The 17,824-nt window shown below is 40.3% G+C and overlaps 1 protein-coding gene across 2 annotated transcripts in view; it reads left to right on the top strand.

The window, feature by feature from the left end:
- The window catches only part of Aqr (aquarius intron-binding spliceosomal factor), an 86,541-nt gene that overhangs the window by 12,602 nt on the left and 56,115 nt on the right, over positions 1-17,824 (top strand). For both annotated transcript variants that reach the window (XM_074065600.1, XM_074065601.1), the window contains exons 5-13: positions 129-249; positions 2,332-2,472; positions 4,451-4,519; positions 5,551-5,651; positions 9,043-9,119; positions 12,248-12,312; positions 13,177-13,293; positions 14,569-14,682; positions 15,901-16,004. In XM_074065600.1, coding sequence (XP_073921701.1) covers positions 129-249; positions 2,332-2,472; positions 4,451-4,519; positions 5,551-5,651; positions 9,043-9,119; positions 12,248-12,312; positions 13,177-13,293; positions 14,569-14,682; positions 15,901-16,004 — 909 coding nt within the window. The remainder of the gene's footprint in view (positions 1-128; positions 250-2,331; positions 2,473-4,450; positions 4,520-5,550; positions 5,652-9,042; positions 9,120-12,247; positions 12,313-13,176; positions 13,294-14,568; positions 14,683-15,900; positions 16,005-17,824) is intronic.

Below are 17,824 nucleotides of genomic sequence, written 5' to 3'. Positions count from 1 at the left end.
GACTATGTAGTGGTCTGCTGGTGATAATAATTGTAAGTATACATTTTTAGATGTTTTCCTAGGTCAGTGGTAGCAGTACAGTGACTGGTGGTAACTAATGAAAATTCTATGCTTTTTACTCTCTGCAGCCAGTATCTCGAGAACTATCTATGGATGAATTATTCCCCAGAGGTGTCCAGCAAGGCCTACTTGATGTCCATCTGCTGTATGGTGAATGAGAAGTTCAGAGAGAATGTGCCTGCATGGGAGGTAACAGAGCTACACCATAGCTTTCACACTGTGCCCACTTAAGCCTTTATAAATTAGCACAACTGATAATAAAAGTACTTTTAGGGTAGAACTGTACCCAACAGTAAAGTACTATTAAGGAAAACAGTGGATATGTAAAAGATAGTAGCACTTTTCTTTTGATTTCAGTACTTTCTTCCAACTAAGTTGCTATGAATAAAAAATGAGTGTAGATTCTTTTCCTGCTCTGTGCTTAGAAACAGAGGACGGCCTGGATTTAGAGACTACATTAGGAGCTGGCACAGTAAGTTGTATTGTGAGCGCTAATGGGTAACTTCAGAAGTCAACACAGATGGTTATATTGCAATTTCAGTCTCTTTCTTCTTCGATTTGGGATCTATATTTTATTTCTTAAGTTTTTAATGAGGTAAAGTTTTCTTTGTGCTGGCTCCACATTGGTATGCTCAGCAGAAATCCAAAATGTGGGTTTGCCTTGCTCACCATAAAGAAAAGGTATTTTGAGAAAGTATCTCTGGAGTGAGATGGTGTTGAAGATATTAGAGTTGCTAAGAAGAATCTGTGGATTCTTCTCTCAAATATCAAATGCACATTGCAGCTGAGTGAACTGTGGGTGTCATGTCTTAGGGAGTAGTCCTAGGGGATGTTTTAGCCAGATAATGACTTCATCACCTTGATGTTGTGAAGATGACTTGGGTGACTAGGGTTTAAGGTAGAGAAATAACAGCTCAGGGAACCCTGATTATCCGTAGTAGATTGCCTGAAACCTCAGTACACTGAACCTAGTGTTCTGCAAGTTCCTGTACCTGCATATGTACAATAACGTTCAGCTTCTAAGGTAGGCATACACTAACATTCCCACCAGCACTGCTGCACTAAGGCTATTATTGAGGTAACAGTTAGTTGGATATAAGCATTGCCACACCTTGGCATGTGCATGCAGAACAGTATACGGTTAAAACATGAGTTGCTTATTTTTGGAATTTTCCAGTTAATACTTTCAGCCTGCCGTTACCACAGGTAACTGAAACTGTAGAAGGCCAAGCTGTGGGTAAGGGGAGACTGTTGTCCAGATTAGAGAATGTGGAAGATTAGTAATTAATTGAAATAGTGTTAGCAAAGAGTGATACGTTCAATAACTTACAAAATTGGGCCCCTGAGTAGAACCAAAATAGAAAGGATTAAGAAGTACTTTGGAGGGTACAAAACTGTCAAATTCAGAGTAACTCTTTGAGTTTAAATTGCCTTTGTAATGTCTACATAAAATGTCCTAGTAGGCATAGAACTCTGAGGACAGATATCTGTACTCAAGTTGTATATTTTGAGTCATTAGCATATGGTAAAATCATGTGAGTTGGGAAGAAGAATGAGAGAGCCTTAGAAACCCACTGTTTGAGTCAAAGGAAGAGGAGCCTCCACACAGTGAAAAGGAGCTGAGGAGGCTGGGGTGGCGCGATGTTACAGCCGTTGCCTGCACATGTGAGGCCTGGAGTTCAGTGCCAGTACTGCCAAAACCAAGCAGCTGAGGGTTGATAAGGGTCCAGTAGCATCACAGGAGTAATATGAGTGGAAGCTTTGTTTAGAGAAGTGAGTAGAAATGCCTAGTGTAGACCATGTATTTACTGTGCTTGTCAGTGTCGGTAAACAGAAGGGAGGTGGATCAAAGAGGCTTGAACATGTTTATGTTATGCACATGTTAAAAGAGCTAACATGAAGCCGGAGAAGCTATTACTGGGATAAGTAGTGTGAAAACTGTAATTTTGCTAACAATACAGTTACTTTTGTTGAAATCAGAGGAATTAAAGTACTTGATCCTTAACAAGAAAACAAAGATGAAATAATCTGTACAAGAAAAGAGAAGCAAAGCCGTTCTTTGACTGGCTAAAGTCTCTGCCAGTCCCTTGCAGTTCTGTCAGAAACCAGTAGTTGACTATTCCATCAGCTGTACACAGATACGAAAACCTTTTTGTCATTATTTGGTTTTGATAATAGCTTCCTAAAAAGCTTCCTACCAATGCTTCTTTATGAAAGAAAAATGAATGAGCAAGCCTGTTCCAAGTGAGACTTTGATCTCTGTCTTTGCAGACTTTCAAGAAGAAGCCAGAGCACTTCCCCTTCTTCTTTAAGTGCATTCTGAGAGCAGCACTAGCAGAGACCGACGGTGACTTCTCTCTCCATGAGCAGACAGTGCTGCTGCTCTTTCTGGATCACTGCTTCAACAGCTTGGTAATCAACTTTATGCTAGGGAGCCTGTAGGTTTTCCTGTCTTTTGATTGAGTTTAGATGAGGTCTCCTTTAGGCCTCCTCTTCCCCCGGAGTCAAGGGAAACACAATGACCCTGAAAGCTCCATTTCAGCCATTTCACAGTAATGCTGTTTTGGAAGATTTGCTCATTTTTTAATGTTTTTGGACTTGATCCTTTCTGTTTTTCTGTTTGGGCTCTAAGAAGAGGGAGAGACCAGAGGGACAACACAGAAATTAGAAGCAGCAGGAGCCCCCTAACACACACTTGGTAGTGGTCTGTGTCGCAGGCCATGCGCTGACCTGTGTTTCAGACTTCCTCAGGCTCCCTGCCAGCCTGGCTCGTCAGCAAGGGGCACTGGAATGAGTGACGGACTTAGGAGGTGTACATGAGATTTGAAAATGCCTTCTGTGTGATAATCATCCTTCATAAAAGTATCTTCCAAGAAATCAAATCTTCCAAGAAATCAAATCTTTTCAGTAATTGATATTTCATTTGAGTTTCCCTAGTGTGGTTATCTGAAGGGATATGCATATTTATTTATAAATAAATATATGGATAATGTCCTTACTTGGAGGAAAATGCATGAACCTCATGCTAACCTTAAACAGTGTTGAATATCGCTTGATGAGTTGTTTTGTCTGTTTCTGTGTACTGCCTCACTTGTATCTTTAAAGGCATAAAAAAGATTTATGATACCCCCAGTAGGCACTTCTGTTACCCTTTAGCATTTATTAAATTAAACACTGCAAAAAAAAATAAGTAAATATAATTCCTTATCAGAAAAGCAGATTTAATTAGTATGAGTAGTTTGGTGCTAGGTTTAAACAACTTAAACTCTAGTGTATTATGGAAATGCTTTTGTCTTTTCCAGTATGCTTTCATTTCTTATTTGGACAGGTGTGCCTGTTCTCTAAAGTAGCTGTGAACACAGAATAAGCCAATATTAAGCCATGTGTAGGAAGTACACGGTTAAGTTCCTGCAAGTTTCTCGTCACTTTGTTTTTGTGGTGCGGAGGATCGAATTGAACCTAGGTCCTCAAACGTGCTAGCCAAGGGCTCCACCACTAGGCCTCATCCCTAGCTTTGGTTACTGTATTTTTATCAAACCTTTAATGCATCACTGTTCTCTTTTCTTTCTTGATTTAATTAATTTATTAATTGGCAGTCTTGAGGTTTGAACTCAAGGCCTTGTGCTTGCTAGGCAGTCATTATACCACTTGAGCCACTCCTTTAGCTTCTTTTTTTGTGACATGTTATGACTCTGTAGCTCAGGTTGACCTTGAATTTTTGTTCCTCTTGCCTCCGTCTCTCCAATGCTCGGATTAGAGGTTTGTGCCACCATGCTTGGCTCATCACCTTATTTTATGTGTTTCAGTTTTAACAATATCTTACTCGGTGCAATATTGTTGAACTCACTGTCAACAACACTAGCTTAGTCCTGCATGAACCATACCTCTCACACATACTTTCTTTGTAAGACACACCCCCCATAGCCGTATTACACCCACAAATATTGGATAGCACTTGAGCCTTGTTCTCAAAGCCCACTTTAAACAGTGCCATCACCAGCACAAAATACAAAATGAACAAAAGTAGTGTTAACTAGGCACAGAAAGTTCCCTTGTTTGAAGAATGAGAGTTGAAACTGAAGCAGAGCTCAAGCTTCACTGGGAGCAGGGACAGTAGGCAGCTCACAAGTTCTGCCACTCTGCCATCGTGAAGGAGTGTTGCTTTGGCTTACAGATTTTTGTGAGTAGGTGAATTTGAGAATATGAAATCTGAGAATGTGAAAACCATTTTTTTAAGTATGAAACTTTTTAATAGTAAAATGTCACCAATTTGAAAGTAGTGGTGGCATGTTTTCCTCCCTGACTTCAAAGGGCAGTACACTACCTAATAAAGATTGAAGGTGGGAATGCTGGAATGTGCACACATTTGTCTTCTTTATGCCTTAAACAGGAAGTAGACTTGATCCGAAGTCAGGTCCAGCAGCTTATCTCGCTCCCCATGTGGATGGGCTTGCAGCCTGTAAGTACCCATTTCAGAATTCTCTGTGCTTTCAGACTGTGTAGCTTTAATACAGATATAACAGTGTCAGCAAAAAACCCCATCCATCGCTGCTTAGAAAAGTCACTGTGCAGTAACTCAGGGTGCATGTAGGTTTTCTGTGCATCCTATTATGTGTTTTGTGTAAACTTGGTATGATAAGGTGAAAAAAGTCATATTTACTGAACTTGTAGAGAAACATGGAAATGTGTGTTTATCCTGGTGCCTGGCGCTGGAGGAGGCTAAGTGCAGCCTTGACTTTTTTCCCTGAGTAGATTGTACGTACAGCTCAGGAATGTGTGGTTGTGTTTAATGGCACCCACTTCCATTGTTTTCATCAAATACTTACTGGCCAGTGTCCACGTGCCCAGTTACGTGCAGTATGGAGGGAAGTTAAAGCTGTCAAATGCTTGGAATTCTGTTTCCTGCACACACCCAAATCGGCAGACTCGTTCACTGGTACCCATTGATGGTAGTGCTTAAAAGTACGTTTAAAAGTGGTGAGCACCATCAGAGAGAATATGCAGATGTGGGTCGCATTCCTTATGGACTGGCTTGTGTTTTGTTTTGTTTATAAGACAGGGTCTCACTCTGTAGCTCAGGTCAGCCTGAAACTTGTAATCCTCCTGCCTCACCCTCCCAAGTTCTGGAATTACAGGCATACACCACTACACCCAACTTTATTTACTTTTGATAGTTGTTTTACACTCCTTGTTTGAGATTCATATGTTTCAAATTTCAGTGATTATGCTGATAAGTGTTCATGTTTATATTTTTCAGAGAGAAAAATTTAGTTGATTTTTGAGCTTACAACTCTGATTAGGAGAGACTATTTCTTCTGTCTTATTTTTTATTAACAAGTATTAGAGTTGACTAACTTTTAAAAATATTATTTATTTCTTAGTTTTCAAGGCTTGTCTTGGTGCACTCAGGTCTTATCACATTCGTCATTACTGTGTTGATCACTGTGAATGTTGAATTACTGGTGATGTGGCATCACATCTCTCTTTCAGGCACGGCTGGAATTAGAATTAAAAAAGACACCAAAGCTGAGGAAGTTCTGGAACCTGATTAGGAAGAATGATGAGAAGATGGACCCAGACGCCAGAGAGCAGTACGGTGGCAAAGCCGCATCCCTTGCCAGCTTCAATTAGTAGCAAGCGCTTTTACTTAGACTCTTGTAGGAATATTTATTTTACAAAGGTCGTTCTCTGTGCAGGGACAAGTGCCACTGTCCCCTTGTTCTCCATGCAGGGATAAGTCCCCCCCCGCCCCTTGCTGTTGCCCCTGGTCTGACCCTTATGGATTTCTCCACAGTCTTCCATCAGTCCTACTTTTTCTTCTTCACTCTCTCTCTTTTTTTTTTTTCCTAGTGCTTTTTATGGCATTGTTGATTGTACAAGGGCCTTGCACACACTAAGCAACTCCACCCTGAGCTGCATCCCCAACCCTTCCCCTCTTACCAGTGATTTCTACATTGTCAGCCTTCATTCATTTATTCAGCAAGTACTGAGTGGTCATTATTTTGCCAGGTAGTATTCTTGGCATTGGGGACACAGGAGAGAATGAACAGAAAGTTATTCCTGCTTTGTGTAGCTTATATTCTAGTTGGGAAAGATAGCAGTGAACAGGTGAAGTTTGTCAGATGGTGATTCATACCAACGAAAAGTAGAAATCAAGTACAAGGATTAAAGAAAAAGTGAGAGTGACTGATGGCCACCAATCTAAGCTCAGAATTCTCAGACCTGAATCTTACAACACACATCCTTTCTTTCCTTCATCTTCCATCAGTTTTAGATGTGATCAAAGCTTTTTTTTAAATTGATTATTTCTACCAAGTTTAATGTCTTCATCAATAAGAAGTGTACTGAGTGCAATTTATTTCATAGGTTATTTCCAATAGTAATGTTTGTTATCAATAGAATAGGAGTTGAATAGCGTTTATTGGAACACTGAGCTGTTGGGACACAGATAGGACCTGGGTGCCCTCAGACATGGGTTTCCCTCATCTCTGAGGCCAACTGGCCTGGGCTTTAGCTGCACTAACTACAGCAGTGGGCTGGCATTCTCTGTCTTAGATTGCTGTCTTCCATTAACATTTTCTCTTCATTTTATGCATGTAATGCACTCATGCACTCATTCAGGACTGACTTTGAGCCTTTGGTAACTTTTTAAACTCTGTATTATTTTTTCTTCTACTTAGGAAAAGAGCTTACACTTATTGTTCCTTTACTTGAATTTTGGTTCCCACTTTCCACTCCCACCTGCACTGTTCTTTTTGACATCTCCTCTCATTTGCACTGTGTGGGGTCTTTGCATAGTGTCATTTCAGCTGACCTTCCTTGGATCCTGTGGACTGTGCTCTGTTTCTTATACATCCCTCCGCTTTAGTTACTACAACCTTTCCAGCTTGCTCTCCTTTTGGATTTTTTTCCTCTGTGTCTTCCTGGCTCCCACGTCCAAGGCACTGCCACCTCGGGGCTTTATTTACTGTCCTTCAGTCATCCCCACTGCCCTAGGGGTTTATGAGACCACTGTTTGGGAAAGATGGGAGCCTTCTCCCCAAAGACACAAATCCATGTATTTGACAGAATTCTAATTTGGAGCTACTGCCTTCTGTCTAATAAACCATTTTCTCTGACCACTTTGCAAGTAAGAAATTAGAATTTTATACTCTGTGTTACAGAGGAGGCAGAAAAGTATTTTAGTAATAGAATGATATAATCAGACTTCAATTTTGCAGCAGTCTTGCTGCAGGCTTTGAGGCAGGGATGGAAGGTAGTTGTGATACCTGTAGTCAGAACTTGAACTAGCGGTGGAATTGGAGGCAAAGGAGACACAGAACGGAGAGCTGTTGACGTGTCAGTTCCCACAGTGGGGAGTGTAAGGGGCAGAGTGGCCTGGCAGAGAGAGGACTTGAGCTCTACCAGGCCCAATGTAGAAAGCCAGCTGGAGGTCATGGTTGGGAGAAGTAAGTTAATGCTGCATTTCTAGGCTACTGCAGTGTGTGGGCCAAGGGCAGAGGGCTGAGGACAAAGACAGTGAGACCTGGGGTGATGCTGCTGGTAGTTTCTGAGGAGCAGGAGCTGAAAAGCACAGAGCAGAGCAGTGGGTCTCAGAGTGAGGATATGAGAACTGTTAGGGTCAAAGTCAGAATATCTCTGGGGTTTCTTTTTTTTTTTTGGTGGGGAGAGGGTGTTAACTATTATCAAGACTCAGACTCATGCTTGAACTGAACCTCTTTTTTTTGCTTCAGTTACCTTTCTGGTACAGTTTCTGCATGGCTGGCCTGTGACAGAGATCCTGCCTATGCCTCCATTGTAGCTGGGGTTATAACTGTGTACCACCATACCTGGCTTGTTGATTGGCCCATTGGTGTTCTAATTCAGGTCTTAGCAGCCTTTTGACTGAGCCACTACAATAAAGTCCTCTTTGGCCTTTCTTCCATCTTTCCCACAGTCGTGCAGTTTAAGTAGCCTTTTTCATAGAGGATTGTGTTTACTGTGCCATGTTCCTTCCCACAAGTCCCTGCTGGTTTCCTGTTCTTGGGGATAAGCTCTGAATGGCTTTCCAAAGCCTCCAGCTATTTCTCATGATCTCCAGGTTTCTGGATTAGTCCAGTTCTTTCTTCAGTGTCCTCTCTGTTCCTTTCCCCTCCACTTAGTTGAGTATTAGCCATCTAAACACTTTTCTAGACCACAGGGCTTTCTTCTGAACTCCTGAAACATACCAGCTCTGTGTAGTGGTTGGAATATGTATCATTGTTCAGATGTAACTTGGTCCCATACAAGTGCTGTGTGACTGGCAGCTTACCCCCACTCTCTGAACTTGAGTGTGATGTCTGAGCCAGGTGCCTGTGTCATAGGACTGACCTTGGCATCAGGTGACATCAGTCGTGAGACCACTCATGAGAAGTGCCCAGCACAACTCACACCCTGGCAGAGCACTGCTGTTACTGGCAGGCAGTTTTGCTCACTCCCCACCGTCCTGTGTACTCATCATGTACACTGACATATCACTTCTCGGAAGCTCTAATTGCTCCCCTCTCTTACATTTCCAACAGAACTGATGTAGTCATTTGCAGCTGTCTGATACCTGATAAATGTTTGTTGATTAATTGGTTAAATTAGTAATGAGTAGAAAACTGATTTTTAAACTAACATTTGATTTTAGCCATTGTAATACTATTGTATTTCGTACTTCAAACACATTCAAGAATAAAATTGCTCCTCACAATTTAACTTCATTGAACATTAGATTTTTAATGTCAGTGGCAGAGTATAAATGAAATTTGAAGTGCCCTTTGCAGTCCTGACTGTGAAGATAAGTGAGACTTCACAGTGAGGCTCTACCTGTCTTCATGTAGCACTGCATTTACAAAGAAAATGCAGTGTGTCAGACAGAAATTGAACATTTGAACAGTGTAAGAAAGGCTTGCTCAGCACTTAAAATCTACTTTGAAATCACGCTTTTCATAAATAACTTTGAATGTTCTTTGATTGTAGGGCCTACCAAGAAAGGAGGTTTCTTTCACAGCTCATCCAGAAGTTCATCTCTGTGCTGAAATCAGTGCCACTATCTGGTAATTCTTCTTGGCCCATTGGAACGTGTCTCGTACATGCTTCTAGGGTGTGCTTCTCTCTGGTCTAAAAGCTGCTCTTAGGATGACTTAAGTTGTGAGGCCACAGTGTGTGTCCTTTCTGATTCCGATAGATTGCCAGTTTGAGCACTAGGACTGCCTTGAAGGGTTATTTTAAAGGCACCAGGGTGGTCATTGAAATGTTGATTTAGTTAGCAGACTTTTGTTGTATTTTTGAGATTTTTAAGCTACAAGATGAAATGGGTCAAGTTCCATTATGACCCCCATTTATTGATGAAACTAATGTAAATACATAGTATGGATAGATGCAGACTAAAGTAGAGTGCACTAGAAGCATGCTGTGCACACATGCACACCTATGGGGTGCATATGTCTAAATACACTGGGTTGTAAGATCTTTTAAGCATTTAATGAATGCATATGGAATGGTGTTTACTTAAAGCATAATCATGTATGTGATGTCATCATTTAATAATGTTTTATAAGTAGAATATAAACTTGAAGCAGCTTTATAATTGTATCATTTATATTTTTGCATCAGAAATTACAGCTTTGTCTAAAATACAATAAAATTATTTATTAATGCTGACCCTCCAAGTAATGTTTGACAACTGAAGATCCATTGCTAAAATCTAGTGAAATTCAGCTCTGCCTGATTGGAAGCATAACACTCCTTCTAGTTTCAGTATAAGGAAAAAATTGTCAGATGTTTGTTTATAATTCAAGTCATTTAAGTCTTTTTTGTTAAGTGTCTTAAACCTGAAAAGAAGTCTTAACATTTTTTTTGCAGGGGGGAGGGAGGGGTTGTGTGTGAGCAGTATTGGGGTTTGAACTCAGGGCCTCACACTTGATGGGCAGACGCTCTACCACTTGAGCCACTCTGCCAGTCCTTTTTTGTGTTGGGTATTTTTGATGTAGGGTCTCGTAAACTATTTGCCCAGTCTGGCTTAAAACTGCAGTCCTCCTGATTTCTGCCTCCTGAGTAGAAGTTTTTTTTGACCCAAACAGTTACAATGAATGCTTTGAACTACTGGTGTCTGTAACAATCCGAGTGATAAATATTGATGTGTCTAACTATGAAAGTTTATTTAGGGTCATCTAGGAATTTTAACAGCCTGTAAACCATTAGGTGTGGCCACTACTTTTAATATCAAGAAAACAAGATATCTTAGATTAGTCTTGAACATTAATTAAAATTTGACTTGTTGGGAAAGGAACCAAAAAGATGTCAAAGATACTGTACAAATATGAAGATGGATGAGCTAGTTAGAAGGAACTCATCTTCAAAAGAAGGAGAAGCATTGTATTTTCATTTTATAGAGCTATAACGATAACGAAAACACCCACATTAGTTGTTACGTAGGAAATTTGTGTAGGGTGGTGGGAGGTGTCAGGACCGCTGTCAGAAGAGTCTGTCTGAGGGAGAAATGGTAAGGACGTGTTTGTGTCCGAAATTGGAACTACATGGCTTCTATGCCGAGGCACCTCTGTCCACCAGAGTACACAGCTGCACATCAAGCTTTGTTTAATTTTAACTAGGCCATTGCTATCAGTTTTTTTCAAATTGTAAATAGAGATACAGAATACAGAGCTTACTTGGTTTTGTAGTTTTGGACATTTACAAGGATGGAAGATAATAACTGTTGGCTATTTTGAATGGGTTTAATTTAAACATTGTTCTTAAAATTTTTAAACAACTGTATGGCCTAAGCCAAGATCAGAAAACTGAGGTCCAGTTCTCCACCTTCATCAGGTCCTATTGTGTCCTCAGTTTCACATTTGGAAAATGGTACCAAAAATAAACCCCTAAGGTCTTTTCCAGTTATTCACTTCTATGTTTCTATTCTTTCAGGGTCTGCATTATAGGGGTTTGTTAACTAGAAAAGTTCCAGGGCAAATTCCAGCTAGCAGATCCATATATTACTCAGAACAGTATTATTATTTCTTTCTTCACCTAAAGCCCTTCATTTTTCTAGATACCACAAATAAATACAGTTTATAAAAGCACTTATGGGGTGCCTTTTACAGGTCTGGCACTGGCTTACTCACTGCCGGAAGTCCTTAGACCAAATAGTAACAGAGACCCCAACATGTTCTCCATTTTTGATTGGAACAACCTTGGCAGAGTGGGGTTGGCTGTGAGTAGTGGAGCACGGGCCTGCGGGGGTCTCAGCAGCCTGTGAACCGTTACCTGTGACTACCGGTGGAATATGTTGTGAGAAAACAAAGTCTCTTAGATAGTTCTAATCACTGATCACAGTTTGTTAACTAGTTGACAATGAGCCCAACAAGGTGTTGGTTCAAAATATGAAGGGAAAGAAGTTATATAAGACTCTAGTTATTTAAAAACAAAAAAAAGTTTGTAAAAGCCGTGCATTATGCCCACAAATAATGTGATTGTGATGTAAAAATGTTGAGCTGCTGTGTGTGTCATTGGCATGTTACTGCCAAAAGTAAGACACTGTTCTCGAGAGCCACTGTAATAAATCCCCCTTTAAAATATTAAAGAGGAAAAATAATACATGGACAGTGGTAAAAAATAGTATGAATTACTCTGATTCTCTTGGTGTGTGTTTATCATGTGTTTTCTTTCTTTTTTTTTTATGTACTTTTATTGTGGCAGCACTGGGGTTTGAACTCAGGGCCTCACACTTGCTAGGCAGGCACTCTTATGGCTTGAGCCACTCTCCCATCTTTTCTAAGGGTAGATACAGATATCAGATACACACCTGTGCATACATACATATATGTGTGTGTCTGTGTACTTATAGAAGCAAAGTGAAGCAAAATCTGATGTAAAACTAGCTTCTGGTTTTTATAGCTCCAAATTTTTCAAAATCTAATCGTTAAGTATAGATTTTTAAAAGGTAGCACTTTAAAAATACCTTTGTACACCAAAGTTTTAAAGTCCACTTTGACCCAAGCTGGTTTTCATTTCTCATATTTGTAAAGCTAAACATGAGGGTGTGACCCACCTTTTGCAAAATACTCGTGAGATTCCTAGTCTGGTTGTGATGAGTAAGAGACAAATGGTTTTGCTTAAGTTATCAAGTAACTGCCAGTTTTAAGAAATAGCACACAAAGTGTCTAACATGATTCTCTCTGTCTAGATCCGGTCACTATGGACAAGGTTCATTACTGTGAAAGATTCATTGAACTTATGATTGATCTAGAGGTAAGAAATTTCTGCAGTGACCTCTGACATAACCCATAAGAATCTAAGGCTGGACCTGTGACTGCACTTGGAATGTTTCCTTCCACCTCCGCCGGCCTGAGTTTATACCTGTTCCAAGTGCTATGTACACAAGCAAATCACAGGTGTTCATCCCCTGAGGTTTCACATGGGCTGCTGTGTATTGTCAGTTTTTAAAATTAAGATATTTAAAGGAGATTTCATACTGTTAGGTGCAGGATTTTGATAAGAAGTTCAAATAAAGACTTAATGTAGTTTAGCTTGAATCCATTTCCTTTTCTTTCCCTGTTACGTGGGAGATGGACAGGAACTCTGCAAGTTTCTCATTTTGAGGTGGCATTTATTCATAAGTTCTCCATTCATATTCTGGCTCTGCCAGTAACTAATTTATGACCTCCCAATAGGTTGGTTCTATTAAATGAGAATATTTGATGAGATATGAGTAGTGTTCAGAATATCACAGCCTCAGTTTCTCATTATCTTTCTGGCTGTCATAGGAGGACATGGGGACAGGAAATGGAGAAGAACTCTCCCTTTTAGGGGACCTTCTTCCTTCTCTTTTAGAGCCTCTCCACTTTTAAACCTGAACATAGTGCATCCTGGGGTTTCATGTAGGCTTTTTTTGAGTCCTGCTAGCTGAGATGGTCTGAGATTCCTTCCTGTACCTTTATCTTTCAGTTCTGCTACTCTTGGTTTTAAAGCTAAAAGCCTTGCCACTGGGTTTATTTATAGCATGGACCAGGCCTGTTGCCTTGTGTGCAGAATGTCTTTGGGGAAGCCAGAAGGTGCTTTGTGGTGTTCAGCTGCAGAGACTACACCTGTGACTGTTGTGTGTATCTTCCCTAGGCCCTGCTCCCCACGAGGCGCTGGTTTAACACCATCCTGGATGACTCTCACCTTCTGGTTCACTGTTACCTTTCCAGTCTTGTCCACAGGGAAGAAGATGGCCATCTTTTTTCCCAGGTGAGCACTGGCACCTGGTACTTTTGTTTCATTTCCAAGTTGATATTTTCCATTCATTATGCACCTGGAAGGAGCACCAGGGCAGGATTTGAAGTAAAGTTTTTGAATATTATTGAATTTTAAAGTAAAATCTGCATGCCTAAAGTGCATGTGTTCCTGGGTGCACCTATGCAAGCTAGCAATTGTATGTAATAACCTTATGTTGTGGTTTTATCATTAGATTAAATTGTGATATGTCTTTCATGTTGATATATTTCAATTCCATGAAATGTAATGGAAATAATTCGCCTTTTTTTTTTTTTGGTGGTACTAGGGTACAGGACCGTACAGAGCCTACCACTTAAGCCACACCTCCAACTTTTTTTGCTTTAATTATTTTTCAGATAGGGTCTTATGCTTTTTGCCTGGGTCTGGCCTTGTACTATAGTCCTCCTACCTCCCCCTCCCAGGTATCTGGGATTAAAGTCTTGACCTTATAATTCTTGGTTTTCAGTGAGAGCTTAATCAGAGATGAAGTTTTGTGTGTTATTATTCATTTATCTGTGTTTGTAAAACAATCCTTTTCTTCCTCATTTTCTATAGATTTTTATCCAGTGATTTGCCGTATTAAAAACTTAACAGTATCTCATTGACCCAATTAAGATCTGATTGATGTGTAATCCACCAGAGGTTAGAACTGAAAATAATGGAGGTTTGGAATGAATACAGCCAGTAGGCTGTGTTGGTGCTGCTCCCACAGTGGGAACTCAGGGCTTTGTTAGCCTCAGGAGCGGAGCTAACGAGAGGTCATCTGGCCTGGGGACTGTGAGAGGAGTGAGTGAGCTTCTTTCCCTAACTGAATAGTGCATAGGAAAGAACATTTATGGTTACAGAACCCTCATTTAGTAAAGTCTACCTACGTGAACTGTAGAGGTCCCTCTAGTGGTGTGGTTTCGTAGTGTTGTTGGGTTTTTTTTGTTTTTTTTTTTCATTAAAATATTGGGCTTCCTTGGATTATCTCCTTAATGTCTCACAAGCACTGGGATGGCAGTTTAAATTTTCTTTGTAGAAGTAGATTGTGTATATAAAATTGACTTAACACTTTATTCATGAGGTGCATGCTTTATTTTCACATAAACTAAACATGTTTGGGTGTGTTCTGAAGTACTCGTGCAATGCTGCTTTCCAGACTTTCTTAGCACCTCTAAGACAGTGCATGAACTTATTTTTCTAAATAGAGTTAGGCCCTCTTGGTATTGTGTTCGCACAGTTTAGTAACTTAAACCCGTTTTTCAGCTTTTAGACATGCTTAAGTTCTACACTGGCTTTGAAATTAATGACCAGACTGGAAATGCACTGACAGAGAACGAGATGACCACTATTCACTATGACAGGATCACTTCTCTGCAGGTAACCAGCATGCACATGGCTGTTCTTAAGCTCCATGAGGCTGTATGATACTATACTTCAGTTTTGTATAAATGCACATAGGAAAAGGTATTAATTTAATACTGTTTTCATTTTCAATTTCTTAAATGTTTCTAATTCTGATTAATTCATGAGAAGAATGACTTTCATAGTATCCTATAAATCAGTATACAAATATCAGCCCTGCTGTTTTATTTTAATAATCTTCACTATATGGCAAGGTGTCATAAGCACTTTGCACATTTTTAAGATAAATATACACAGCAGGATTGAAACTACCCAGTATAGTTCAAAATGGCCACAAAAGTACCCTTGTCTTCTTAATTCATCTCATTGCTCCTGTGCTCCTTTTCCTCTGGTGGCAGAGGGGAACTTTTATTTGTCAATCTAAAGTAGGTGTGTCATTTTGCTGTAGAGTCTTTCTGGGGGCGTAGACTTAGTCAAAGTCAGTTCAAACTCTTTCGTAGTCACTTCTGCCCTGTTGAGTTTCTGATCTCCCTCTTACTTCCCCAGGTGGCCCTTGGGGTACACATTTGATAGTCATATTGTTTTGGAGGAGGAGTGAGCTCAGACATCTTTTCCTGCTTTTCTCAGAGCACTAGTGTTTTGTTTTGCCTCTGCTCTGAAGTGACCCTAGCTGCTGTGCACGGTCTGGCCCATTGGCACAGGCCAGGTGTGATTTTTGGTCCCCAGGAGCCAAGTCACCACAGTGCTGCTAGTGCTATCTTCTCGCAGCCTACTTCATGGTGCTGAAGTGTCACCTGGCCAGCCTTCTCTTCCCAGACTTCCAAACAAAAGCAGGCCATGGGCACATTGCATTGTGGAGTCCTTCCTCGGATTATTTCCCTTAGAATTTCCTTTTAGTCTTTTTAGGCCAGTTCTGAATAATAAAATGTTTGTTTTTTCCTTCCTCACATCAATGAACCTAGCGTTCATTTCTGTTTTCATGTGTATTCTGAATCACTTTTAGAAATAAACTGAACAGTGACTCTTTTCGCTTTCCTGATAGAACAGTTCTTGTTTTTCCCATTGTCTTACATGCTTTTGTCTGAATAAGGCAGAGGTCACGGAGAAGGCACATGTAAAAAGAGGTAATGCAGGAATATTTTTATGGAACCTTTCCTCCAAATAGCATGTAAACTGAGATGACTTTGTGGTATATGGATGGTGCTTACTGACATTTCTCCTGTTCCTTTCCAGAGAGCTGCTTTTGCACATTTCCCTGAGCTCTATGATTTTGCCCTCTCAAATGTGGCAGAGGTGGATACTCGGGAGTCCTTGGTCAAGTGTTTTGGACCTCTTAGGTAGGCAGCACAACTTCAAGGAGGCCTTCTAGTACCATGCTGCTTGAGTTTTACTTTTGTTCATTTCCTACTTTAGGTACTTGTTATATTACTGTTTGTGGACGTCTAGAACTGCTGCTTATCTAGTGCATTTTGGTATCTTTAAGTTACTTAAATATTATTATTTATCTTTTTCTTTTTGAGGGAGGGGTAAAATGTTCATTTTTCATGACTTACGTATTTTCCCAGAGCATGCATCTTTCCTAGACTGGAGCGTTGACTAGTCAGAACCACAAGTAACAGAAGCTGGTAAAGTTTCTTCCTGCGTGACATTATAGGCAAGGCACAGGAGAATTTTTGTGTGGTTAAGATATATAGAACTAGAAATCTTCTTTGGCCCTTAGTTATCTACTAAAATACTTTTTGGAAAGTAGTAATAGCCTGTTTATTTACTTTGTAAACTGTGTCGTGTACTTAAAATAACCATTGATATTTACACAACTGCCGAGAGCTCTTGTTAAGTGGTACTACCACACTGTGTTTTAATTGCTGTCCTGTTGATGGATCTTTAATTTTCAATTTTTTGGCTATTAACAAGCATCTGTGCAGTCAGCTCACTGTGGCTGTTGAGATAAGTCAACTTAAAGAGGACAGGTTTGTTTTGGCCCACAGTTCTAGAGACTTCATTCAGCACAGGGTTGCTTGGTCCACTTGCATTGGGCCCATGAGGTGGCAAGACATCACAAAAGGAGTTCTGGCAAAGAAGATGCTCACCTCACAGCAGGTGGGAAGCTGAGAGCATCTGTGGGAAATGGAGTGTTTTTCTTGGTCATCTGAATTCCTTCTGTAAACTTGCCTGTTGCTGTTCTTTGCTCTTTTGTATTCTGTTGCTTGTTTTCCTGATTAGAATGCATTAATGGTGCAAGGGAGTTTCATTGTGATAATTCTGCAGACACGTACAGTGTACATATTTGTTTAGTAGATGTGCTACAGCAACCAAATGGAGAAAGGATAATTTTCAACAGTGGTGCTGGAACAGCGGGACAGGCACACGCACAGGTTAACTCAGAGTGAACTGCAGATTGCTGTGTCCACACTAAAACTTACATGGGAGTCTTTGTGATTGTGGTTTGTACCAATAGTTCTGTAGACACCATAGCACGATGGAGAAATAGATACGCTTTTTGATGTTTAATAACATTTTAAAATGTCAGCTCTGTGAAAGACATAGTTAAGAGAATGAAGAGTCAAGACCCAAATTGGGAGAAAACATGGGTGAAAGAAAGCATGTGTCTGCTGAAGAGCTACTACCAAAAGCCTCAGAGCACAATAGCAAGAAAGTAACTCAATAAAGAAATGGCAGGAGAGGAGAAATGTCTGTGCGAGCCCACAGAAGGATGCTTAGCATCTTTAGTTATTTGGGAAATAAGTTTAAATTGTATGATATACCACTCCTTCCTGTCAGAATTGTTTAAAAAAGAAAAGCAGAAAACTTTAACTGTTGTCAAAGGTGGGGAGCACTGGACTTCTCGATGCTGGTGGGAACTGAAAATGGGATACCCACTTTGGAAATTTAACCGTGCTAACTTATATGATCGAGCGTTTCCCATTGAAAGATACACCCAGCCTGGCACAGGGGTGCATGCCTATAATCCCAGCACTCAGGAGGCTGAGGCAGGGGGATTGTTAGTTCAAGACCAGCCTGTACTACAAAGCAAAACCCCCATCTCAAGAAAGAAATAAAATGAAATAAGTAAAGGTATATTCAGGAGAAATGAAACGTTCACACAAAAATCTACAAAACCATATACCATGGCCTTATTTGAATAATTGTCAAAAGC

This window comes from Castor canadensis, chromosome 2, assembly GCF_047511655.1.
Source record: "Castor canadensis chromosome 2, mCasCan1.hap1v2, whole genome shotgun sequence".
Lineage (NCBI taxonomy): Eukaryota > Metazoa > Chordata > Mammalia > Rodentia > Castoridae > Castor > Castor canadensis.
This window is presented reverse-complemented; position numbering and strand designations above follow the sequence as displayed.